General features: G+C 36.7%; 1 protein-coding gene across 1 annotated transcript in view; it reads left to right on the plus strand.

The window, feature by feature from the left end:
* Positions 1-25,757, plus strand: part of CNTNAP4 (contactin associated protein family member 4) — a 261,580-nt gene that overhangs the window by 80,060 nt on the left and 155,763 nt on the right. Inside the window, exon 3 of the mRNA XM_056325765.1 lies at positions 1,355-1,548. Coding sequence (XP_056181740.1) covers positions 1,355-1,548 — 194 coding nt within the window. The remainder of the gene's footprint in view (positions 1-1,354; positions 1,549-25,757) is intronic.

Here is a 25,757-nt window from a genome sequence, read left to right on the forward strand (position 1 = left end):
TTCTGCCTTATGAACAGCCATATGATTTCCCACAATTTCTTTTAAATGTCAGTTTTTAAATTCCTATATAACAAATATTTTTATTATTATTATTTTCCTTTTTTTCCTAAAGGAGCTAATGTTAAAAACTTAACTCATCACCCTGAACAGAGTTAAAACATACATGATGTTTTATTTATGAAATGTTATGCATCTGGAAGTCTATGCAAGCATAACGTTGGATTGAAGTTGTCTGTTTCCACATAATACAGTGTTTATTGATTGTTGTGGGCACTAGATATATCTGTTCTTCTTGTTCTGTGTCTGTATGCTTTAAGAACTTTCCAAGGTGTCTTTTATGTTGTGTGAATTTGTCTGGATTAGATCCAAATCTGTGCTTACAAAATGGATGTTACATAATTTGTCACCTGATTCTCTACTAAAACCCACCAGATGCTAACCTGAAAACTTGCATAGTTTACAAATTATTTTCATTAAAACATTTTTTACTTTGAGATTGTTTGCGACCTACTCGTGGGCTTTTCCATACAACTTTACAGATCAGGTAGTAGCCTGATCTGAGTAAATAAAGGCAAACTAAGAAAGGCAAATTGATACAAAGTTTTTCTTCATTTTGACATGCCTTTCTGATTAGTTACAATACTGTAGGAGTTATATATAGAATGTGTGTTTTGATTTAAACTTTATTTGTGTCAGCTGGTCTGTCTCCTGGTTGAAACTATGTGCATATAACTCATAATCTCTTACTGTTTTGCCTACAAATTGGCTGGTCATTTTAAGAGGCACGTGAAACTTATCATCTAGCTGTGCTTTATTGCTTCATATACAAATCTGTATATCCAGGCCTCACAGAACAGAATCATACAGAATCATTCAGGTTAGATGGGACCTCAGAAGATCTTCTACTCCATATAACATCAAACTGAGACGTATAAAACAAATAAACAAAATTCTGAATTTTTCACTTGAGTCTAATTGCATAGGAATCGCTCTCTAAAATTCGTTACAAAAGTTAGAAAAAATGGAGTGAATAAATTCACAATTACTTTAATAGTTATATTTGGTTACATATATCACGTAATCTGTTTCAATTTTTATAATGTTTGCTAAATAATATGAAGATAGTTTTGGTGCCCTGTATCTTGAATTAGAATCATAGAACCATAGAATCACAGATTGGTTTAGGTTGGATAGAACCTTTAAAGACCATGTAGTTTCAAACCCCTGCCTTGGACAAGGACTTCTTTCACTAGGTCAGGTTGCTCAAATTAATAAATTAATTTTTCTTTAGACAAGTTTTGTGTTACCTTGTTTCTTTGAGAAGTGCATATCAATATTTTTCATTCTTTTTAAGGTGCTGGTGGCTGGTCTCCACTTGTGTCCAATAAATATCAATGGCTTCAGATTGATCTTGGTGAAAGAACTGAGATTACTGCGGTTGCTACTCAAGGTGGTTATGGGAGCTCCGACTGGGTAACAAGCTACCTTCTGATGTTTAGTGACAGTGGACGAAACTGGAAGCAGTATCGTCAAGAAGAAAGCATTTGGGTATGTTCTTTCAATAATGGGAATTAATTTTCTGCAGGTCTTAAAATACTTTTGTTATATTTTTTTTATGTTATTGCATATATGAACAAAGCACTGGAATATAAAGAGCTACACTGAAAATGTTTAGATTATTAAATATTCAAACTAATTTACATTTTGACAAGGTAAAATGCTGCAAAAATCAAACAAAAATCAAAAACCTAACCTTAGCATTACTCCATTAGATCTCACAAAGGTGTTCTCAGGACTATAAATGTACTGCAAAAACTCTTCTGTTTTGCTATGTATGCAAAGTTGTTTTCCCACAGTATTGATCCCTGTGGGTAAAACTTGTGCTTTTAATTAAAGGGGACCAAAAAACCCCCACCAAAAACAACCAACAAACCCTGAAAAACTTGAACCTACTTTATTTTTTTCTGGAACATTTAGTCTGATTGTAAAAATAACATGAAGAAACACAAAGAAATCAAAATCATAACAAAACAAATTCCAGTTTATTTAAAACCCAATAAATATTTACGTGATATTTAACTTTTGGTCATCTAATTCACAGTCTAGTTTCTGATGTGCCAACCCATTTATCTCCTGTTAGTTTTGTAGCTAATAATAATAATAATCAGCCTTGAAATGCTTCTCACCTTCTATTTACATGAATTTTATTGAATGAAGGATATGCAATACCTGTTGATGTCCAAAATCTATCAGAAAATTTAACTAGATAGTTCTAGACCAGGGTTGCATCTTTTCCTGATCCTCAATGATTAGCCGCTTGGACTAGAGGAAGAATGCTGGTACTTGTGGTCTACAATTTTATCCCATCAAGTTACTTCTGTCCTTCTGTCCATACAATGAGCTGGTTAATTTTTAAATTTTACTAAGCTTTAGGCTTCAGCTGTTTCTTGCTGCAGTTAAACATTATGTTAAAATGTATTTCACTTCAGGCATTTTAATTTTGTTGACTTTTAATTCAAAATGCTCTTGTTACTATTATTGTCAGACCCCGTCTACGGTATAATGAGATTATGCAGTCGCTTACTTGTTGCATGATTATCCTTTTTTTGAATTTGCGACATACTTCCGCTTCAGATTGTTTTCATAACAAAGAGAAATAAATGAGATTCTAATCCATATGGCTGCGGGGAGAGGGAAAAGAAAAACAATCTTCCAAATGTTAAATGAGCATAAGCTGCTACAATATTGTCTTTCCCTGTCTTCAGACAGACTGATAAAACAAATCTGAGAGGTTGAGCTGTTTGATCTCTTCAGTGAAGGCTCTTTTGAAATCCTGTGTTGGTATTGCAAACTGTGATGTAGATAGTTATTTCTTGAATATTGCCACCAGTAAAATATCAAACATAAGTTCCAAAAATATGTTAAATGCTTATGCAGACACTGGAGCAAGGAGGTTGTTAGATCTGTAGGAGGGGAAAAGTGAGGCTTCAATTCCATTAACTCAAACTTAATAGAAAAAATATTATTTTAATGATTGCAATGCAGATTGGACGTATGGCTTGCAGGCATTGATGCATAATTCAAGGATGTAAACCAACAGATTCAGGGATAGTCTATTGATCTTTTTATGTATCTTTATTTAGGAGTTCTGCTTCTAGGGGAATATATTTTCTCTTTTCTAAACTAATGCATAGACATAGTCTTGGAATGAAACTCTTAAATCACTATTTATTTTATAGATTTTCTCTGACTTATCTGTTTATGTTAAGTCTTCTTAAATTAAATGCCCAAGTTCATTTCAGGCGTGAACGTCACACATTTTATACCTACTGTGTTATTTCTCTCATCTTTGTAATAAGTCATTGCCTTATTACAAGATTGCTTATCAGAGGTAACCTTTTTCCTTTTTTTTTTTTTTTCTTTTTTTTCCACTACTACTGTGCATTAGAATGTCGCCAGATGCCCATACTTCAGGGCCCTTCATTGCTATAAGTATTTCAGAATTCTTCACTGTATGTAATGATTCGCACTTTGTGAACACTCTTTCTAAGCTTAATTAGAAAAAATACTTCACTTCTGTACAATTTCACAGCTCCCTGCTTTCTATTTTATTTTTCAGAAGTTAGTTTTGAATTGTCTTTGTCATCTTATGGCTTATATAAAGGTTCTGAAGCTCTGCTGATGACAGTTTTTTTCATTCACTGTGAAATGTATATAACTGAGGTGTAAATAGACCTACCTAGGCATCTGCAAGTGATCTACTCATAAAAACTCTCTTTATAGTCTGTGGAAAGGGTAGTCTTTTCTAAGGCTGGTTCCTCTGACTGAGATGTCTTAGGTTGAAATTATTAAAGTACAAGTATTTTACCCCTCTGCCATCTATAAATTGCCTATTGGTGCTGAATTTGGATGTAGATATTCTAAAGTTCCTCTCTCCCCTCTTGTGCCTCCTAAATGTGATATTTTTTTTCACTTTGCTGCATATTAGGAGTTGGTTTGGAAAAAAATAAGGTGACTGTAGTCTTTAACTATGTAATATATACCTTGATCTCAGTCTTCTCAGTGGGTTTACTCATGATGTAAACGTATGCCTTATTTCTATCTTACACTTTTAAGGAGCTTACCTTTTATGTAGATTTTATTTATTGTTTAAAATTCTTTAATTACTAAAGATACTTTTTAAAGACTAACTCCATTACAGTTACTTGGACTGCTCTCATTGTACATTAAGTGTTGTCAAGTATAATTAAGTATAAGCTTTTCAGTAGTTTTAAAAAAAACAACCAACCAAAAAAACCCCCACCACAAACCTATTTTCACAGTCATTTTTATTTCTATCCTCAATGACATATCATTGTCTTTTTTAAAGTTACCTCCAGTTATTTTCTGCACTGTACTTTATACTTGTGTTAAGTTTTCAGGTAGCACTTCCTAGTATCAATATATTTTAAACCTTTGGTACAGTTCTGGTCAAGATATAATTCTCAAGTGAAATAGTTGTTATTAATGGTGAAATACATAGTTTTGGACAGAAATCTTTCCCTCTGGGAAGAATTAGTGTAATCTAGGAATGAGATTAATTCAAATACATTATATTTTTTTTCAAATATTACCATAAATGTAAATGTGTTTGAACAAGGAATGTTGTGCATCTTTATGTGTATGTTCTTCAGTCTGTTTCTGTTGGGGTTTTTTTCCATTCCTTAGATTATAATTTTAGATGCAATAAAGCCCAGCCTCCAAAACCCAATCTTTTGCATAGTTCATTCTTTTCACCTGTAAAATGAACAGTGGTTTCAGATCTCTTTGCATATTATTAGACTTTTGCTCTGGAAAGGACAATTCCTTTTGTTTGTTTCCATTCAAACTTCAGGAGTTATACAGTAAAACATAATAAAAAATGTATGTGAAGCTTTGGTTCAAGAAGTGCTAAGAAAAGTTCTGTTTCTTCAAATGCTACCTTTAATAGTGCTACTGTTATTACTTCTTCCTATAAATTGGTATTCTAGATATTTTCACCTGTATTTTATCTATGAAGAATTCCATATGGTAATTGATAGTTTATATGTGTGGGCTATTTATATTAAACCTTTTAACTAGTGTAGTTTCTTGTTTTAACTAATCTCATAGTTTTGCATCATAAATGGTTTTATGTTGCATACTTTGTCCTTAACATTACTAATTAAATGCTTATTTTAAAATGACAGTAATGTAACAGAGATGGTGTTGTCTATCATTTTCAAAGGGAGGAGCTAAGAGGGGAAGGAGAAAGAGCAATTTACAGTTTTAATGACAAGTTTCCCATGGCTGCTAGTTTCAGTGAAAGCATGAGTCACACAGCTCATGGGAAAATGCATCACAATGCCATTCATTAACAGCAGTTTTGAAACAGAAAAGAAATACAATTTCTCTTTGATTCAGAGTTGACCTTTTCTTTCCCTGATATAGCTAAAGAAATACACAGAAATTCAGCCTTTGGTTTTATTGTTTTGGTGGTGGTTCTTTTCTTGTGGGTTGGGTTGGGTTGTTTTTTTGAGAGAAGAATTATTTATCTATTCCACAAGTAAGATCAAATTTTCAGTTTTATTTGTTTTGAAACTTTCTTCTAAAATGTATATTAAAGCAGAGGAATTAAACTAATATTTATAGAATGTTAGCTAAAATTTGGGAAAATTCTGACCGTTTTGGTAACAACAATTTTAAAAGGCAAATCTTTGCAATGTAAAGGTATGTTTATGTCTCTGTGTCTTTCTGTGTATATTTAAGTTCTAAGAACTATCTTCCATTTTATTTACCTTAGCTGAAGTTAAAGCTGGAAGTTTGTTTTATCATAATTTTCTCAGCCTTGTGAGTCTACATACTCTAACAGTTACTGTTCTGATGGTATGTAATAAAATTATATTAATGTTGACTGATCTGTTGTACATGCATTGCTACATGTATTCCCAACTTCCTCTTGAAAGGATTTGGGGTGTCAGAGTTTATTGGAAACTTCTATGCTGCAAAATGACCCACCATTATGGTAAATTCCAGCTTAAGGAATACTGAATCACAAGTATTCTGTGATAGTCATATTACACAATTCAAGACAGTGGAGTTGCTTCACTGTTTTCTTGTGGTTTTTCTTCAGTCTCAGGGACTTAGGTGTTTGCTAGAAACTGTGATTCTTCTCCTTAGAGAAAAAAGGGTTCCTTCTCATACTCTGCTTCACTGTAAAAGCAAAAGGCTGAACCTATATGTTACTTTGATAGGTTTCTGCTGATTATTTCTTTGAACCAAAACAATTTTCTATTGATTCCTTCTGCAGCCCAAGGTGAAGATAGCTTAAATGGGTACTTCATCAGTACATTTTCCTTAGATACAGATTCCAACGTGACTTCAGAATGCAGGCTGCTGTGTCACTTTTTCTGTTGCTATGGTCACAAAATAAAAAATCTCTTTATCTATGAAGTAGGGCAGATGGTGATGACTTCAACACAGTTGGTTCTGATGTGCCTGTATTTGTCATAGCTTGTTCGTCACTTTCTTGTCTTGCATTTTCAGCCAAGAAGCCCCCAACAGAACAGTTTTAGCCACACGACTGCTATGTAACTCAAGGACATATAACAACTTAGCTGCAACTGACCTCTGCCTTTCTGTAACATCCTCAAAAAGAAAATCATTACAGAGTTCGTCAGATTGCATGATTTATGTGTAAAAACTCCAAAATGTACCAGTATGTTTAAAGTGGTTAAAAAAAATAAATGAAATTGTGGCTTTTAATTTTTAATTTCTTCCTTGTAAAGCATAATACCATAAAAGACAAGCAAATTGTGTTTTACTTTATCATATAGATTAAATGTCATCTGCAACCTATGCAGACTGTTTGTTTCAAATAATAATTAAAAAAAAAAAAAACAACAAAACAAACAAAGAAAAAAAAACCACAAAGAAACTCAATGTGTTTCCCAAAATTGTAAAATGTATCATTGGCATCAAAATGTCTTGTCTTTGAAATATTTTGTTTCAGGAAGATTTGTTAAAATAACAATAGGATCAGTCATGGAATCACTGTCATCATTAGATGTACAAATGTAATAGAGAAAACCAAGTACCACTGGCTAGAAGGATGGGAATCAAGAAGAGGTTAGTGAAAAATGGTGATAATCAAAATCTGTGCAGTTTAGAAGTAAATTTTCTGATGATATTGAATTACATTAAAGATTGTCAAGATCTGAAAGTGAAAGATGGCACTTCAAAATTTAATGGCACATAAACAAATAATCTGTCATACTAATTTAAGATAATAATTTAAAGACTTTCACCTTTAAAAGTTTGTGTGTTACTAAGGTAAATGTTGCATGTTACTAAGGTAAATGTCCATGTACTTATTTTGTGGAGTATGTGGAATGATATTACATAGGCTTTTGCAGGTGTTTGTATTTGTAGGTTTTTTCCCTTATTTCACCATCATTGTGAACCAGGCACAAAGAGTTTGACATATATATATATATATAATTTTATATACATACATACATACACACACACACACACACACACACACACATATATACACACACACACACACACACACATATATACATATATATATATACATATAAATAATTTTGAAAGCCAAATACTTTTTCCAAGAACCCTTTAGATAGTATATATAATGGTGCATGTCCATATGGTATGTGGTAGGTTGACCCTGGCTGGATGTCATGTGCCCACCAGACACTATCACTCTGCTTCCTCAGCTGGACAGGGGAGAAAAAATACAATGAAAACCTTGTGGGTCAAGTTTAGGGCAAGTCAGCAACTACCATCATAGGCAAACCAGACTCAATTGGGGGAAATTGGTTTGATTTATTACCAATCAAATTACAATATCGTTTTGAAAAATGAAAACTGAATCTTGAAATGCCTTCCCTCAACCTCTTCCTTCTTCTCAGGCTCAACTTCAGTCCCGATATCTCTGCCTCCTCCCCCTGAGTGGCACAGGGGGATGGAGAATGCGCATTGCAGTCAGTTCATCACACTTCGGCTTTGCTTCTCCTTTCTCCTCACACTGTTCCCTTGCTCCAGCATGAGGTCCCTCCCATGGGACACAGTCTTACACAGACTTCTCCAGCATCAGCCCTTCCCACAGGCTACAGTTCTTCACAAACTTTTCCACTGTGGATCCTTTCCATGGCATGGGGTCCTTCAGCACTGTTCCAGGGTGGGTCCCCCATGGGGTCACAAGTCCTGCCAGAAACCTGCTGCAGTGTGAGCTTTGCATGGAAGCACAGTATTTCCCTGCTCTGCTGTGGCCTCCTCCATGGGTTGCAGGTGGGTATCTGCTCCACCATTAACCTTCATGGGCTGCAGGGGGACAGCCTGCCTCACCATGATCTTCACCACAGGCTGCAGGGGAATATCTGCTTCAGTACCCAGAGCACCTCCTCCCCCTTCTACTTCACTGACCTTGGCGTCTGCAGAGATGCTGCTCTCACATATGTCACTCTTCTCTTTGGCTGCAGTTGTGTTGCATAGTAGCTTTTTCCCTGTCTTAAATGTTATGGCAGAGGTGCCACCACCATTGCTGGCGGGCCTGACCTTGGCCAGTAGCAAGTCTATTCTGGAGCTGGCTGGCATTGGCTCAATCAGACATGAGGGAAGCTTCTAGAGCTTCTCATGGAAGCCACCTTTGTAGCCCCACCATTACCAAAAACCTTGACATGCAAACCAAATCCATCATGCATCTTTCTATTGCAATGGTTTTCTTTAACAGAATACAATTACGCTAAAGAAATAATTTTTTAGTCTGTGTAGCAGAATTGGCTTATTTCACAGCTTAAAATAACATAATGGTCTTTTTTCTTGTGTGTGTTGTGGGGGTGGCATGTTTCTGAGTAAAAGATAAGCACTGGAAGTGAGCATTATTATCTTCCATTGAACCCAGCTAAGATGTGTCCAAACAAGAATCTAAAATCCCATCTAGTACAAGAAAGATGAGGTTCAGTGAAAAAGGGTTGGATATTGAATGAATTCAAACATCTGAAATGTTTACTTAGTCTGTTCTTCCAGTTGATGTGAGAAGGAGGATACAGACAGGTGAATAATTCTTAACTAATAATTTATTCAATTAATGTTTATATAATCTGTCTGAGAATTGTCTGTTAGAGTGTGATATGCAGAAATGGTTTTGCTATTTTCAGGTTGATTGTAGAATACTGTTTTTAAAAATAGTTTGTGATTTTTATTCAGCTTGCTATAGTTTTCAGGAACATATCCTGGACTGTGTTCAATATTGTACACAGATCACAATGACATGTTTACGTTCCCTGATTAAATAACATTAAGAGTTAAGATCAGGGTTTCATGAGTAAATGTTCAGAATAATGAATCTGAAATTACTTTTCCAGAAAAATTCTGTACTAATTTTATGACACTGTGTGAATATATTTACTGTACTACATGAACTAGAAAATTGTGGGTAGGGAAAACAAATGAGATATGAAAATGGTTAAAATAATTTAATTTATAAAAGATTATGAGTGATCAGTTTTAATGTCTGCACAGTTCTAGGGGATATTAAATCCAAGAATCTCGGCACTCTTAATCATCTGGATATTTCTAGTAACACTTGATTTCTTGCCCTTCCTCTTTGGTTCCACAGCAGCTTCTTTCCTTTTGTAATTGCCAGAAACAGTACATAAAATAACATTTTCAGAGCGCTTTGGTTACCTGGAAAATATTATAAAATGACACCTGTCTTCTTTGTCTTCTTTGCCACAGGAACAGGTGTATGTAGTGGCATACACCCACAAACATAGACATATATCCCACTATAGAAAATCAACTGATACAGACTCCAATAAGTAGAATTCGCATAAAAATAAATATCTATAATTGAAGGAAATATGGGTAGACTGATATCAGATAATATTACTCAAACAATTTTTTGCCCACTGTTGGCAAACTTACAAGTCTGAAGTTCGAATTCAAAAAGAGAAACAGTGCATAGAGTCACAGAAGCATTTAAGTTGAAAAAGACCTTTAATATCACTGAGTCCAACCATGAACCCAGCACTGCCAAATCCACCACTAAACCATGTCCCCAAGTGGCACGTCTACATATCTTTTAAGTACCTCCAGGGATGATGACTCAACTACTTCCCTGGGCAGCCTGTTCCAGTGCTTGACAAAACTTTCAGTGAATAATTTTTTCCTAATATACAATTGAAACCTCTCATAGAGCTACTTGAGGCTATTTCCTCTCATCCTATTACTTGTTACTTGGGGAAAGAGACCAACACCCACCTTGCTACAACCTATTTTCACATAGATATAGAGTGTGATAAGATCCCCCTGAGTGTCCTCTTCTCCAGACTAAACAACCCTGGTTCGCTCAGCTGCTCCTCATAAGATTTGTGCTCCAGAGACTTCACCAGCTTCATTGCCCTTCTCTGGACATGCTCCAGCACCTCATTGTTTTTCTTGTAGTGAAGGCTCCAAAACTGAACACAGTATTTGAGGTGCAGCCTCACCAGTGGTGACCACACAGGCACAACCACTTCCCTAGTCCTGCTGGCTGCACCATTTTCTCATACAAGTCAGGCTGCTGTTGGGATCCTGGGACACCTGGGCACACTGGTGGCTCATATTCAGCCAACTGTTGACCAACACCCCCAGGTCCTTTTCTGTCAGGCAGTTTTCCAGCCACACTTCCCCAGGCCTGTAGTGTTGCATGGGGTTGTTGTGACCCAAGTGCAGGACCTGGCACTGAGCCTTGTTGAACCTCCTACAAGTGGCCTCAGCCCATTGATCCAGCCTGTCCAGATCCCTTCTGCAGAACCTTCCTGCCCTCAAGCAGACCAACATCCCCATCCAGCTTGGTGGTGTCAGCAAACTTATTGAGGATGCACTCAGTCCTCTCAGTTCAGTGGAGAAACATGCTGGAGGGTACAGGAAGAAGTAGAAAAAAAGCAGAGGAGAATACTGTAGCTTGGGGTAAAAGGAGCTTGAATGAAAAAGCTAAAAATGCTGTATGAAGAAAATCTGAGGTACCAGGAAGCTTGAAAGGAATTATAAATGCATGAGTCTTTTGTGCAGAAACTTCTGTTAAACTGGCTGCATGCATAAGCTTTCATTTCTGATGAGTACATTATAATGTTTATGTAAAATATTAAGAGTTCTTGTAAAATAAGAGTTCTGAACTTAAATTTTAAACTTTTGGATTTCTGTATCACTTCTGTTTAAAATGCACTCTGACTGCACTGCTATTTTTAGACATGGAAATGGCAATCTAATAAGGCTAATTTAGCAGTCACATTGATTAATGTTTTGTAAAAATAACTTATAATAGGTGAAGAGAGGCGTACAAGCATCAAGGTTAACCTATCTCAGAATATTTAATGTAAGTTAAAGGAAGGGAGGGATATAAAAATTGAAACATCACCAAATAATGCAGTGTTCTAAATAAAATCTAGACAAATTGTGTGGGTAAACGTTGAAGAAATTATTAATGCCTAAAAAGTAAGATATATCTTGTCACAGCATATGTTTTGGCAGTCCATATGTGTAAGAAAAAAAGTTGCATGCACACAGTTAAAGAAAGCATATTAACTAAGGACACCAAGATACCCTGAAAATACACAATTCCAGCAACATTTAGAAGTAAATGTTTTAGTATAATTAGACATTCACAAGTTAGTTTTAATGCATGTATTAGTAGTGTGGTCATTAAATTGCCTAGATGAACAAGAGCTTTGGGAACCAAATTTTAATGTGTTAAGATGATGCTTTTTAATTATAATTATTTTAAAGACTACTGCCCATGTAAACCATCAATTTAGCACTAGAATTGAATTCTGGGACTGGTCTTGGCCAGAACTGTTTTTCTGAGTGTTGCCTGCTGCATCATGGTCATCTTAAGAGAAAGCAATAGAAAAGCAACCACACCTTGCTCTGCTTGGGTAATATAAGAGAAACAAGTAGCCAGTTCATTGTTTCTGCCTTTGTCTGCATATTTAGTTAGTGAGTGTGTGGTATATAAACCTGAGCTTGACTTTGCACTTCTAATATGCATAAATCCTGGAAAAGGAAATGTTATGATCTTGAGTTTGTTTTGTAAATATCAATAGTAGTTTTTCATTAAGATTATTTTCTTTATACCTCTGATTAGGTCTAATTAAATGTGGTGGTGGTGGCACACTTTTTTCCCATGAAAACGATTCACTGTGATAGATGTTGAATTATGTTTTTTCTACTTACTTGTTATCCTAAAGTCAATAATAATATAATATCCACTTTATGTAAAATACTGTAGAAAGTATTACAACTAGAATTAACTAGTTTTAGTTCTTTGCCTCTTAGGTGTTGGCTGTTCTAGAGTGATGTTTTACTGATTATATTATTCTCATACTAATATGAGAACCTTGTTCTTGAACATATATACCACTCTAAAAATAACTTATGATGGATGGGAAAAATTGTGCTATAGATAAGAAAATATTGTCCCTATTTTCTGCAGCAGACAGATTGTGAACATTGCAGATGACTTGAGAAAATTAAGCTGTCTTTGGAGAAAACAGTTGATCTTCATAAACAGAATGGTATTTTTTTAGTTTGCTCAAGTTTGTCAGTAAGTAGTAGGAGACCCCACATTCAGCTTCTTTCTACGCCAGCCACTCTCCTAGATGCAGCAAACATACTTTCAGAGTGGACTTCATACCTCCTTTGGAAGGACCTCTGTTATTCATAGATTTCTTTTTATGCCTAGTATAATCACTTTATTTAAAGTTAACCAAAGAGAAAGCCATAAATTTTTATAAAAACTTTCGTCATTGAACTTCAGAGAAAATCTCAAGGTTATACTTAGACTGTACTGTCTTAACCCTGGTATTGTTCTGGTTATGCCATTGTAATAGTACGTTATCTTTAAAGCATAGTCATATTTGTATCATCTTAACAATTCCCTTTTAGAGACTTAAAATTCCTTTAGGAATCTTTTAAAACATTGAAATTACAGATTCCTAAAAGTAGAAATAGGAATTTGGAGATCTAAGTGTTGCCAACTTGCTTGAATCTGGGACCTCCAAAGTACACTTAGATGCCCAAATTCCTTTTTTCACTTTTAGGAATCTGATTTTTATCTGTAGTATTTCAGCAGTTTCAATGTAATATTCATCTCTTTCTGATCTTTTTCTGGTTCTGTATTTCTATAAAACTAATACTATGATTAAAATTCTTCTTCTCTTACATGATTGGATAACAGGTTTTGGTTTGAATAGGAATTGCTATGCATCACTAGTGTTTTGTAATTCTGGTTTTTTTCTTGGGTTGGTGGGGGTTTTTTTTGTTTGTTTGGGTTTTTTCCCCTTTGAGGTTGTAAATGTATATTTGCTTTTTGTCTGGTTGATGTAGCAGGCTACTGAAGAAATAAAATTTGCTGTTATGCTTCTGTAGCCATTGTGTTCCACAAGCACAGCAGAAGTCTCTGTTATTTCCTGTGCTGTGTGATCTTAACATGGAATAGGCTATTACTACCCTACTGCATGACCCTGCATGGGCTGTTTGGTTTGCAATAACACTCTGCACTGTGAACCTGTGCCTAATCATTCACTGGAAACCTGGGTAGCTTCTATCTTGTCATTGGCTTATGTAGTTAAGGTTGCAGACAATGACTAGGCATCAACTTCTAAACACTGTTAGAATACAGAGACTTTTTTGGGAAAAAAAATTAAAATCTGTTCTTAGAGGACATTAATTAATTGGCAAATATAGAGTAAATGTAGGGTGAATCTGTATCAGAGACAGAGCTTATAAAGTTGATTATACAAGGAAAAACCATTTTTTGTGACAGTACATATGAAATTTCTTTTGGGTTTTTTTGCAGTAACCTGATCATAATGATCCAAATTATCATAATCTACGACAACAGGACATTATTTGACTGTGGTCTGTTAGGGAGGGATGGGATTCATCTGCCTAGAAGAGGCAAGTGAGTCTTTGGCAGCAGGCTGACCAGCTTGGTGAGGCAGGCTTTAAACTGAGGGACTCAGGAGGAGGGGTCCACAGCTGCAATGCTCACACCATCACATCCAGCTGCGGAATAAACCAGGCCAACCAGAGCAGCATTATATGTTCCTTAGCTGCCTCCCAAGATGAGTACCAGAAGGCCAACCACCTCAAGGGTGCATGTGGCAATGGCGGATCTTGTACCCTTCCTGGGAAACCTGTGTGCTCTATTACCTGAAGCACCCATACACCAACGCACACAGCATGGGGAATAAACAGGAAGAATCAGAGATCTGTGTGGTCACAGAGCCATGATCTCATTGCAATTACAGAGACATGGTGGGATAGATCACGTAACTGGAATGCTGTCATGGATGGCTGTGTACCTTTTAGGAAAGACAGGCCAGCAAGGAGAGGTGGTGGAGTTGCTCTTCATGTGAGAAAGCAACTTGAATGCATCAAGCTCTCCCTAGGGGTTGATGGAGAACAAGTCAAGAGCTTATGGGTACAGATTGAGGGCAAGTTAATATGGATCACACTGTTGTGGGTGTTTACTACAGGCCACCTGATCAGGAAGAGCATGTTGATGAGACCTTCTACAGACAACTGGAGGTAGCATCGTGACCACAGGCCCTGGTTCTCATGGGGGACTTCAGCCACCCTGATATTTGCTGGAAAGACAACACAGCCAGATTCATGCAGTCCAGGAGGTTCCTGCAGAACAGTGATGACAACTTTTTGACACAAGGTGATGGAGGAGCCAATGAGGCGAGGCGTGTTCCTGGACCTTGTATTTACAAAGGAAGACTGGTTGGGAATGTGCAAGTTGGGGGTAGCCATGGCTGCAGTGACCATGAGATGGTGGAGTTCAGGATCCTGCGTGGAGGAAGCAGGGCAATAAGTAGGATTGCAACCCTGGACCTGAGAAGAGCTATCTTTGGCCCCTTCAAGGACGTACTGGAGGAATCCTATGGGTTACGATTCTAGAAGTTAGTGGGACCCAAGAGAGCTGGCTAGCATTCAAGGATCGTTTCCTCCAAACTCATGTTAGATGCATTACTATGAGTATGAAATCAAACAAAAGGTGCAGGAGGCCTGCATGGATGAGCAAGGAGCCTCTGGCAAAACTCAAAGAGAAGACAGAACTTTATAGAACGAGGAAAAAGTGACAGATCACTTGGGAGGAATATAGGAGTGTTGTCATAGCAGGGGGGATGTGATGAGCAAGGCTAAGGTTCATTTGGAATTCAATCTGGCCAGGGATGTCAAGGACAGCAAGAAGGTCTTCTTCAAGTACATCAGCAGGAAAAGCATGACTAGGGAAAATGTGGGCCCACTGCTGAATGAGGTGGGTGCCCTAGTGACGAAGGACACAGAGACAGCAGCGTTACTGAATGTCTTCTTGCGTCCAGTCTCTACTGTCAAGGCTGGTCCTCAGGTTTCCCAGACCCTGGAGGCAAGAGATAAAGTCTGAAGAAAGGAGGACTTTCCCTTGATTGAGGAAGATCGCGTTAGAGATCACTTAAACAAACAAACATGACACCCACAAATCCATGGGCCCTGATGGGATGCACCCCTGAGTGCTGAGAAAGCTGGCAGACGTTATTGCCAAGCCACTCTCCATCACCTCTGAAAGGTCATGGAGGACAGGAGAGGTGCCTGAGGACTGAAGGAAAGCCAGCGTCCCTCCAGCCTTCAAAAAGGGCAAGAAGCAGGACCCAGGAAAGTACAAACTGGTGAGCCTCACCCCCATCCCTGGAAAGGTGATGGAACAGCTCATCCTGGAAATCATCTCAAAGCATGGGGAGGAAAAGAAGGTGATTCGGGAGTAATCAGCGTGGATTCACCAAGGGGAAAGCATGCCTGACCAACCTGATAGGCTTCTATGATGGAATAACTGGCTGGGTAGACAAGGGGAGAGTGGTGGATGTTGTCGACTTTGACGTCAGCAAGGCTTGTGACCCTGTCTCCCATAACATCCTCCTAGGTAAGCTCAGGCAGTGTGGGTTAGATGAGTGGGCAGTGAGGTGGATTCAGAACTGGCTGGATGGCAGAGATCAGAGGGCTGTGACCAGTGGTGTAGAGTTTAGCTGTAGGACTGTAGCTAGTGGTACTCCCCAGGGATCAGCACTGGGTCCAGTCTTGCTCAGCTTATTCATCAGTGACCTGGATAGAGGGCAGAGCGTACCCTCAGCAAGTTTCCTGATGATACAAAACTGGGAGGAGCGGCTGATACCCCGAAGGCTGCAACACCATTCAACAAGACCTGCATAGGCTGGAGAGTTGGGCATGAAGGAACCTAATGAAGTTCAACAAAGGCAGGTGTAGCGCCCTGCACCTGGGGAGGAATAACCCCATGCACCAGTACAGGCTGGAAGGCAGCTCTGTGGAGAAGGACCAGTTTGTTCTGGAAGACAGCAAGTTGCCCATGAGCCAGCAGTGTGCCCTTGTGTGCAAGAAGGCCAATGGGAATCATGGAATGCATTAGGAGGACCGTGGCCAGCAGGTTGAGGGAGGTGATCCCCCTGCCCGCCCTTCTACTCTTCCCTGGTGAGGCTGTATCTGGAGTGCTGTGTCTGGTTCTGGGCTCCCCAGTTCAAGAGAGAGAGGGAACTACTGGAGACAGGCCAGTAGCAGACTACTACCATGATGGTTGGAATGGAGCATCTCCTTTATGAGAGAAGGCTGAGACAGCTGTTTAGCCTGAAGAAGAGATTCAGTGGGGATCTTATGAATGTCTACAAAATACTTCAGGGTGGGTGCCAAGAGGATGGGGCCAGGCTCTTTTCATTAGTGCTCAGTGACAGGACAAGAGGCAATGGACACAAATTCCAATAGGAGCAGTGCCACCTAAATATGAGGAATATCTGGTTTACTTTGAGGCTGACAGAGCACTGGCACGGGCTGCCCAGAGAGGCTGTGGAGTCTTCTTCTCTGGAGACACTCAAAACCTGTCTGGATGTGATTCTGTTCAAACTGCTCTAGGTGAACCTGCTATAATACAGGGTTGAGCTAGATTATGTCCAGAGATGCCTTCCAAACTTGACTGTTCTGTGATACCACTTAATATGAATGTCTTATTTTATTAATATGATCTTCTATTGTTAATGACCTGACCAGTATCTTGATAAAATCTCTAATATGCATATTTCTTATTTGGCTAAGATCCCATGTGATCATCGTATCTTCATAGTTTAGGGGTATTGTGATTTGGTAAGACCATGGAGTTTACTAAAATTTTACAAGCTTGTGTTTAATACATTTTTGGCTAAATGAATAATGTAAGAACAAGATTAATAATCTATATATCAATACTTTTAGTTTCTTGTTGCCATATTTCAGAACCCTTTTGTAAGTTGAAATGCATAGTAGTCCTCCATTGGACATGTATTTAACTCTTTAGCAGCATGTATTTCCATGCTGAATAATTAGTTTTTCTGTGATAGGCTAGTGTTTAACCCATTTAAATCTACATTTTCTATTGCCAGACAGTGACATTTGCTACCACCTGTTTTAAAGGTCATAGGTAAGTAAGTCTAAAATGAACTTTATTGCATATTTCATCCCTTGTATTAAACTTGTTAGATTTATATTATGAAAAGAATATTTAAGTGTGTTTTAAATAAGTGATTCAGCAATTACAGCAGCACTGCTCATCTTTTATCTAGTAAAGATTTCAATGAGACAATTTCACTTTGAAAATTCCGTGAACATCTTTTCTTTCCCACTTCTTAAATTGCCTAATTTTTTTGAAGGTCACTAGCCCTAATAAAAATATCACTGACAAGAACTTCCTTAATGTGCCTCAAGGTGCCTTTTCTCCTGTTTCAGTATATACTTAGCTATATAGAAATCAGCAGGAATAGCATGGTTTTTGAACTCCAGAACTAAGTCAAAGTATCAGAAAAGTTCCACGAAATATTCTAACCTACAGCATTTAACTTATTTTAACCATATGTATCTTTTTTATCAAACTATTTCTTTCCTATATTTGTTAATGTACCTCCAATATTTTCCAGCAGGTTTTCTTGCATGAAGGTCACAATTATTTTATAATTCCTATGAACATTGAAATTCTATTTGACATCTTCTATTCAAAAAAAAAAAAAAAAAAAAAAGGAATTGACCATATAGACTTTTGTGTAGACTTCAGTCACTCCCAGAATTTTCCATAAAAAACTGCTAAGCTTTAATTTTATCTGTTATGTAATGTTTTATTTTGTTCAGAGTACAGGTCATAGATGCTATATATTTGTGAGTCTTACTATTGCATTTACCTTTCTGACAGCTTAGTCTGTAGGAAGACGTCAGAGAATTCCTTATGGGAGTCCATTGCGTTTGCAAAAATCATCTTTTCTAACTAGCTGTCTGTGCAGATTTTTGCTCCTGTCTCGATATTTGTTATTATTTATTAGAGTTACTGACAGAAAAAAATTAGGAAAAGTGATAGAAACTTAACTGCATAATATTCTGCATTTAATTCAGCTAGTTCTAGATGTTCATGCTAAGTTCTTAGTTAAGGGATTGTATATTTATTTTTAATAAGAAAAACTGGGTTTTAGTGTCTAGTCATATGTATGAAGTGGAGTCAGCATGGGATTTTTCTTTCACGTTTGTAAACTGTTATTTTACCTTTGTTACACAATGATACATTTCTAGAAACAAATATCTTTAAGCCTCATGACCGATGAATCTTTGTTCAATAAAATGAACTACCCATTTTATTGTCAGGAATTTCTAGTCAATTCTATTAAAAAAAAACATTTTGAGAAAATCATTGCCACCTTCCCTTAAGTCTGTTTTTTGCATCTTACTAAGGAATCACAATAGTTATGTGATACAGCAAAAACTGAAATATGAGAAGTTTGGTCAGCTGAGCTGTGTTCTACTGTAAGTGGTATGTAAGTGTTAATGAAAAGATCTGTTTTCTATTCATGGTTTATACGCTAAGGTCAAATACTTCACTTTTTTAGTGCCAATATAATTAAATATTGTGCAAATGTGTATTGTTAAGCAATAAATTCTTTAACTACTTGTAATCATGAGATGGGAGCAACACCGTAAAAAGGAATATATGGACAATACTAAAGGAGTAAAGGTTTACATCTGCTTTAAGGAAGACATTTTATTAGATATCTTATTGGATATTTTTTTAGATTTTTTTTAGATATGGGATAGAGGGAGGTGCATTAAGAAATAGAACTCAAAGAGAAAGGAAAAAAACTTAACTGTTACTGGAGAGGAGAGATTCCACTTTTGTGGATGATCTGGAATAATTCATTCTTTGTCCTATTGTTCATTGTCTGATTATTCAGATGAGACCATAACTGAAGTCCTGGAACTCCCTGTGTAGACAGAAGAAAAAATGATAAAGCTGTTTCAGTTGTCAGTGCATACTCTATTCCTTCACTGTGGTGTAATGTAGTACATAACATACTGATTGTCTGATGTCTTCAGTTTGGACATTGATGTCTTTCACTGATGTTTGCTATACATATTTTAAGTGAAAGATGCTATTTTAAACTGAAATATGATGCACAAAAAAATCTATTAAATTCCTTTTTAAAAATCTTTGTCTAAACAAAAGTAAATTTACTTGGACTCGTATTACTGACATAAAAGTTAAAGAAAGATTACGGTGCTGTGATGGATCTTTCCTTGTTAAATATCAGAGACTTAGTAAGTATTTTTGCAGTAGCATTCCTCAATTTTACAATTCAAGTATTCTTAAAAAGAGAAATTATAATAAACATAAAGTGTTTTGCATTGGGTTTCATATTATTTACATAAACATTGGAAATGTTATTAATACTTTAGCTAATGTGGGAAGGAAGTTGAAGACTTTTTCAGAGGCATAACAATGTAATCAGAAAACTGTTAATGTATATTCATTTCATATGAATCTTTTTTAATAATTTATCATTAATCAATTTCCAAAATATAATCATGTAACTGAATCCCATGGCAAATGTAGCATCTAGTAAAATAAAATAAGTAAAATAATGTAAATGTAAAAAGAGTAAAACAGTTTCTAATTCTATGTACTTAATTTTAAAAAAAAAATACCTGAAGTATGTGAAGCATACTGAGAAGAGGTTAATGAGTTGAATACATTTGTTAAAGTACTGAAATGTTGTTGTTTGGTTTTTTTTCCTTATCACTCCACTTCTGACCTCTTAAGAAACCCAGATTGATTTACCCATATTGTTCTATTTGAGGTGATAAACTTTGGCCACATAAAATTATTCACTGAAATGTTAGATCTATACTCACTATATTTTTATACCTGCTGACCTTTCCATTCAGGAATGGAAACACATCGATATCCACATTTTATTAACCAGTAATGCTTACTGGTTTCAGCTTGTTATATACTTTTGGAATTTCTGTTTCCCAGAACACATCCATTTTTAAAGAATATGAAATAGAATAGTACAAGATGGGCTTGTCCTTGGAAAAAGCAGAGACCTTGATGGGAAAACAACAAGGTCTTTTTTCTTGCAAAAAAGAGCTAGAATTGTTTACCTTTTAGGTAACTCATATTTACGGATTTCATGGTTTGGTTTTAAACTTATTTTTGCAAAGTCTATGAGGTACTGTGCTGTATGAGTAAACAATGCATTTTGCAAAGACTTTTGGTCCCTTCTGATTAACAGTTAAAAGAGGGGGGAGAGCAATAAAGTCTTAAAACATAAGTAAGAAAAGTATAGAGAAATCAGAACACAAAAAGGATATAATTAGGAGCATTTATCTGTGAAATTTTGAAGTTTTGGTGGGGTTTTTTTGGTTTTGTTTTTGTTTTTTTTTTCCTGAATGTTGACAACAGAAGTGTTTCAAAATAAAGATGCTGGCATGTTGAAGACATACAATGTCTTTGAATGGTTATATTGGGATCTATTTTTTAATATGACTTCACAGGGAAGATCTTAGGACTGCAAAAGCAGTAGAAAGCAGTGGTGGAGTTCATATAGGATTTGAGCAAAGGACAAAGCATACAAGAAGGAAAAGGCTGCAAGGACAAAACGCACATTTTAGAGACACTTGAACAAGAGGATGTGGAAAGTCTGCACAGGAACCTGAAAGTTAAAATAAAAAAGGTAGGAGAAAAATCCCTGTGATTAAATTAGGGTTTACAGTACTGAAGACAACAGATCAGGTAACCGAGGAGAAAAGACTGACAAGGGCAATAAAAGAGGAGTTAGACTAAAAGCAAGAATAGGAAGAGTTACTTAAGGAGGAATGGCTAGGAAGAAACATGTATGGTGACATGAACAGTAGTGAGAAGCTCTGAAAAGAACAAAGCACCAACAAGAGAAGATATGGGATGACAACATACATAACAATAGATGGAAACTTAAAGTGTCATGTGCTGACTGTGAGCAGGGAAGACTTATGACTAAAGAAGAGTTTCAGGGAAGCTGAGGGAAAAATCCATGACAGGGTGCTATACTGTTGACTATTTCCCTTTTCCTAAATGCAAAGATTATATGCATGGGGAAATTTTTATTACTTTTACATCAGTCCTCCTGTGTTCTTGAAACCTTGTTTGCATATCCTTCTAAAATTTTGCACAAAAAAGATTTTACAGTTCAGTTGAAAACATCAGAACAGCAAACAAACAAAAAATCAGGAAAGGAAAAAACTGAAAAATTTGTGTTTTCTGTTTTGCTTTTTATGAGAAGCACCATAGTATTGATGCATAATCACAGATCTAAGGAAAACAGAACTGAGAAGCCATACTTTTTTATTTTTGCTTTGACGCATTAATGACTATGGGTACATCACTTCTCATTACCTCAGAGAGGAACACTTAATATATGTTCTACAGATGATGCTTCATCACTGAAAATGAAGTTAGGCTTTATGAATGCCAGAGTAAATTCAATAATTTAAAAATACTATCATGTACTAGAAGAAGAAAACCAAAGATATTTGTCATTGACTTGGTTGTTGCAGACACCAAGGTCACTGAAGAAGCACAGGGAGGAGGTGCTCTGGGCACCAGAGCAGAGATTCCCCTGCAGCCTGTGGTGAAGACCACAGTGAGGCAGGCTGTCCCTCTGCAGCCCATGGAGGTTAATGGTAGAGCAGATATCTACCTGAAGCCCATGGAAGAGCCCATGCTGGAGCACGTGAATGCACCCAAAGGAAGCTGTAAACCCATGGGAAGCCCAAGCTAGAACAGGGTCCTGATGGGATCTGTAAATCCACTGAGAGAGTGGTATCCATTCTGGAGCAGGTTTTCTGGCAGGGTTTGTGAATGTCTGGGGGCCCCACACTGGAGCAGTCTGTTGCTGGAGGACTGTAACCTGTGGAAAGGACCCACACTGGAGCAGCTTATAAAGAACTATAGCCTGTAAGGAGGACTCACATTGAATATATTCATGGAGGACTATCTCCAAGAGGAGGGACTCCACGGTGGAGCAGGGGAAGAGTGTGAAGAGTCCTCCCCCTGAGGAGGAAAGAGCCACAGAGACATGTGATGAACTGAGCATAACTCTCATTCCCTGTCCACCTGCACCACTGGAGGGAAGAAGGTAGAGAAATGGGGAGTGAAGTTGAGCCTGAGAAGAAGGGAGGGGTGGGGGGAAGGTGGTTTAAGATATAGTTTTATTTCTCATAACCCTACTCTGATTTGATCAGTAATATATTAAACTAATTTCCCCAAGTTGAGTCTATTTTGTCTGTAATGGTAATTGCTGAGCGGTCTCTCCCTGCCCTTGTGTTGACTCATGAGCCTTTTGCTATATTCTCTCTCCCCTGTCAGTTGAAGCAGGGGAGTGGTGGGAGTGAAGCTTGGGTGGGCATTGGCACCCAACTAGTGCCAACCCATCCCAGAGTTCTGCTCCATTAGTACGTGTGTGCAATAGCAAAGATTAGTCTTCAGTTGTTACTGATTCAATACAATTAAAAGACCAAAAGAAAATACTAGTTGTTTTTACCTTTTCCATTAGAAAAAGGTGGAATGTAAATGTGAGAAGGTATTGTAGGCAACCTTTGCATTAAGATTTTTCTAGACAAAAGACAGGAATTTGAAAAAAATATTAAAAGACTAATACTTTGTAACATGAATCTGAAAGAAATGTAGTCAACACTGAGTAATACTATGTATATAAATATATATATAGGATGCTTGAACTATTTACTTTAGGAAATCTGAATACACTAAATGTGGCACATAATGCCATATAGCAAATAAAATAGGAAATTTATTTTCAAAGATGAAATACAAGAGGAACATTCCATGTTGAGTAAATGATCCTTCTAGCTAGTAAAAAAATCACATAGTGTCAATGATGAGATAGTAAAACTTGATAGTTGATGAGCTGAAGCTTGAGTTACATGATTGAATATTTTTCTTAAGATTGTTGCATTTGTGCCTCCTTCCCCCCTCCCCCCCCCCCAAAAAAAAAAAAAAAAAAAAAAGATTATCTATTTTTTATCTATTTTATCCCTGAACTGTCAAGGGATGACTTAAAATAGATTTTCATAGGTGTGCTGCATCTTGCACTCACTGGAAGCCAAAAGTCTTTAGTACATCTACAGTTAGATCCAGGATTTTTTATCTTACACTGCTGAATGTTTCCATCTCTTTTTCTCTCATTTTCGATATAAACACTAGAGTGTAGTGTTATAGAGATACTGTGATCAGTCAGTCAAGTTTCTTAACAAAACAAATAAAACATGATATAAAATCTATCACCCCAAACTGGGAAAAATCTCCCCTAATTGGAAAGCCTGAAAAATATACTTATCGCTAGACAAAAGGACTGTGACTTACAGCAATTGATTCAAAGGGCTAAACTGTTGGCTTTCAAATGGTTTTATGTCACAAACATAATTTCTGTCTCTAATATGCTAATTTCCAGAAAGATGGAAGAATTAATATACTGATTTATCAGTCTCTACCATGTGTATCCATCTTTAGACAACTGTGTTGGAAAACTTTCTGGAATAATGATAACAATCAACTTTGCTTCAGTTTAGAGAAGATCCTTTAAATTATTTGAGTTCAAAGGAGCTTTCTGGATGAAATGCAGAGAAGCTATACCTTCCTAAAGAACAAAACCAAAGCCATTTTAGAATATTTTAAGTTCAGCAAACCAAAGAAAATGTTTGTTCAGTGAGCATATAAAACTGTTCAGCTATTTTAGATGCACACATTTTTCCCTTTAATATCTTTTCTTTTCTATTTTTGTACAGTTAATTTTAAGAATGCTCAAGTTGTACCATGACGTTTCATAAAGACTGCCTGAAAAAATTAAAATCCTCAAAAGCTGGTTAAAGTAAATTGCATACAGCCAAACTCTGACTTCTGTATGTTTTTCTGTTCTTGTCATAGAAATGCATACATATGTAAAGATTTTCAGAGATCAAGAAGATCTCTGATAGAGGTTTCTAACCAAAGCTATGGATAGGAAAATAGCATTCCACTGCTAAAGACTTCAATTAAAGATATTTTATCCAAGCCACTTTATTAGTGGCTTGGATAAAATATTTCTCGTGTTTGTCTGGTTCTACAGACCAGATTGAAGTGTGTCATATTTATGAAAGAAGTTCTGTAATGTGGTGAGAAATACATGGTAACTCACCACTAAACAGAAATTTCAAGCACGAAGTATATGTTGTAAAGTTGCTCTGCACTTGAGCACAAGGCTAGGGAGGCAAACATTAGAAGTATGTCTTTCTTCTTTGTAGTACTTACATTAATTCAGTGATTCCCCTGCTAGCCTATTTTAAGAAAGCTTTGGCCTTCTGCATGGGCTGTAGACACACTCTAGTCCCTGTACAACACCATATAACTGTAAACCAACTCCTAATGCAGACTTCTGAAATACTTCTGCCAGGATTCACAGCAAATGTCCCAGAAACTGTTAAAGCATTGAGTCAGTAAAAAATCAATGTTCTTTATGCTAGTATATAACTAGGTAGTTATACTGTTTTACACATACTGAAGGTGTCATGATACCCAGTTAAAGAGCTGAAAAGAAAGAAAAATTATTTGGCTACTGAGGGTGAAAACTTCTAAAGTCCTTGTAAAATAGGCATATCACATTGTGAAACAGAGCCCTGGTGATACTGACTACCTTTTACTAACGATGTATTAACAGACTACATTTTAGATTTCATGTCTTGTTGAAAGTATTACTTATGGTTATATTCACTGCTGTCAAATTCTTTTAAAGAAAATCATGATTCTGAGAAAAGGAGATAACTGCATTTATATATATTCCATATGTTGTTTACTGTTGTACTTAAGGGAGGACTGAGGCTGTGTTTTGTGATTTGTTAACACAGAAAGTATCATGCAATCTGCTTGGCCTTCAGTTTAGGCTGGTTTGTATGTGGCTTAATGGCTCAGACACGTTCCAGAAAAACTGTAGTCTGAGATGTCTGATTCTGAAGAGGCCACATTAGTTCCCTAGCTGGATGCCATCTGCAAAAAGAAAATATCTAGTATGAACAAAACAGTCTCTTCCTGCTTCCTCCTCCCCTTTGGCATATGGCCCTTTGAAAAAACAAACAAACAAACCAAAGTCTGTCCAGTTTAACTACTCACGTCATATTAGAAAAAACAGAAGCCTTGTGCACTGTCAAATGCTTCCAGTTACTGAGAAATCAGAAAAAAACAAACAACTGTCAGTGTTCAAAACAACTTTCAGACAAGTATTTTGAAAACAAAGAGCCTGCTTTAAAGGTTATCAGATGAAGACAGAGTTATTCCACTGAGGGAAAAATCTTTCCTCCATATTAGGAGATACTCAAAGTAG

This window comes from Falco biarmicus, chromosome Z (genome assembly GCF_023638135.1).
Source record: "Falco biarmicus isolate bFalBia1 chromosome Z, bFalBia1.pri, whole genome shotgun sequence".
Classification (NCBI taxonomy): Eukaryota; Metazoa; Chordata; class Aves; order Falconiformes; family Falconidae; genus Falco; species Falco biarmicus.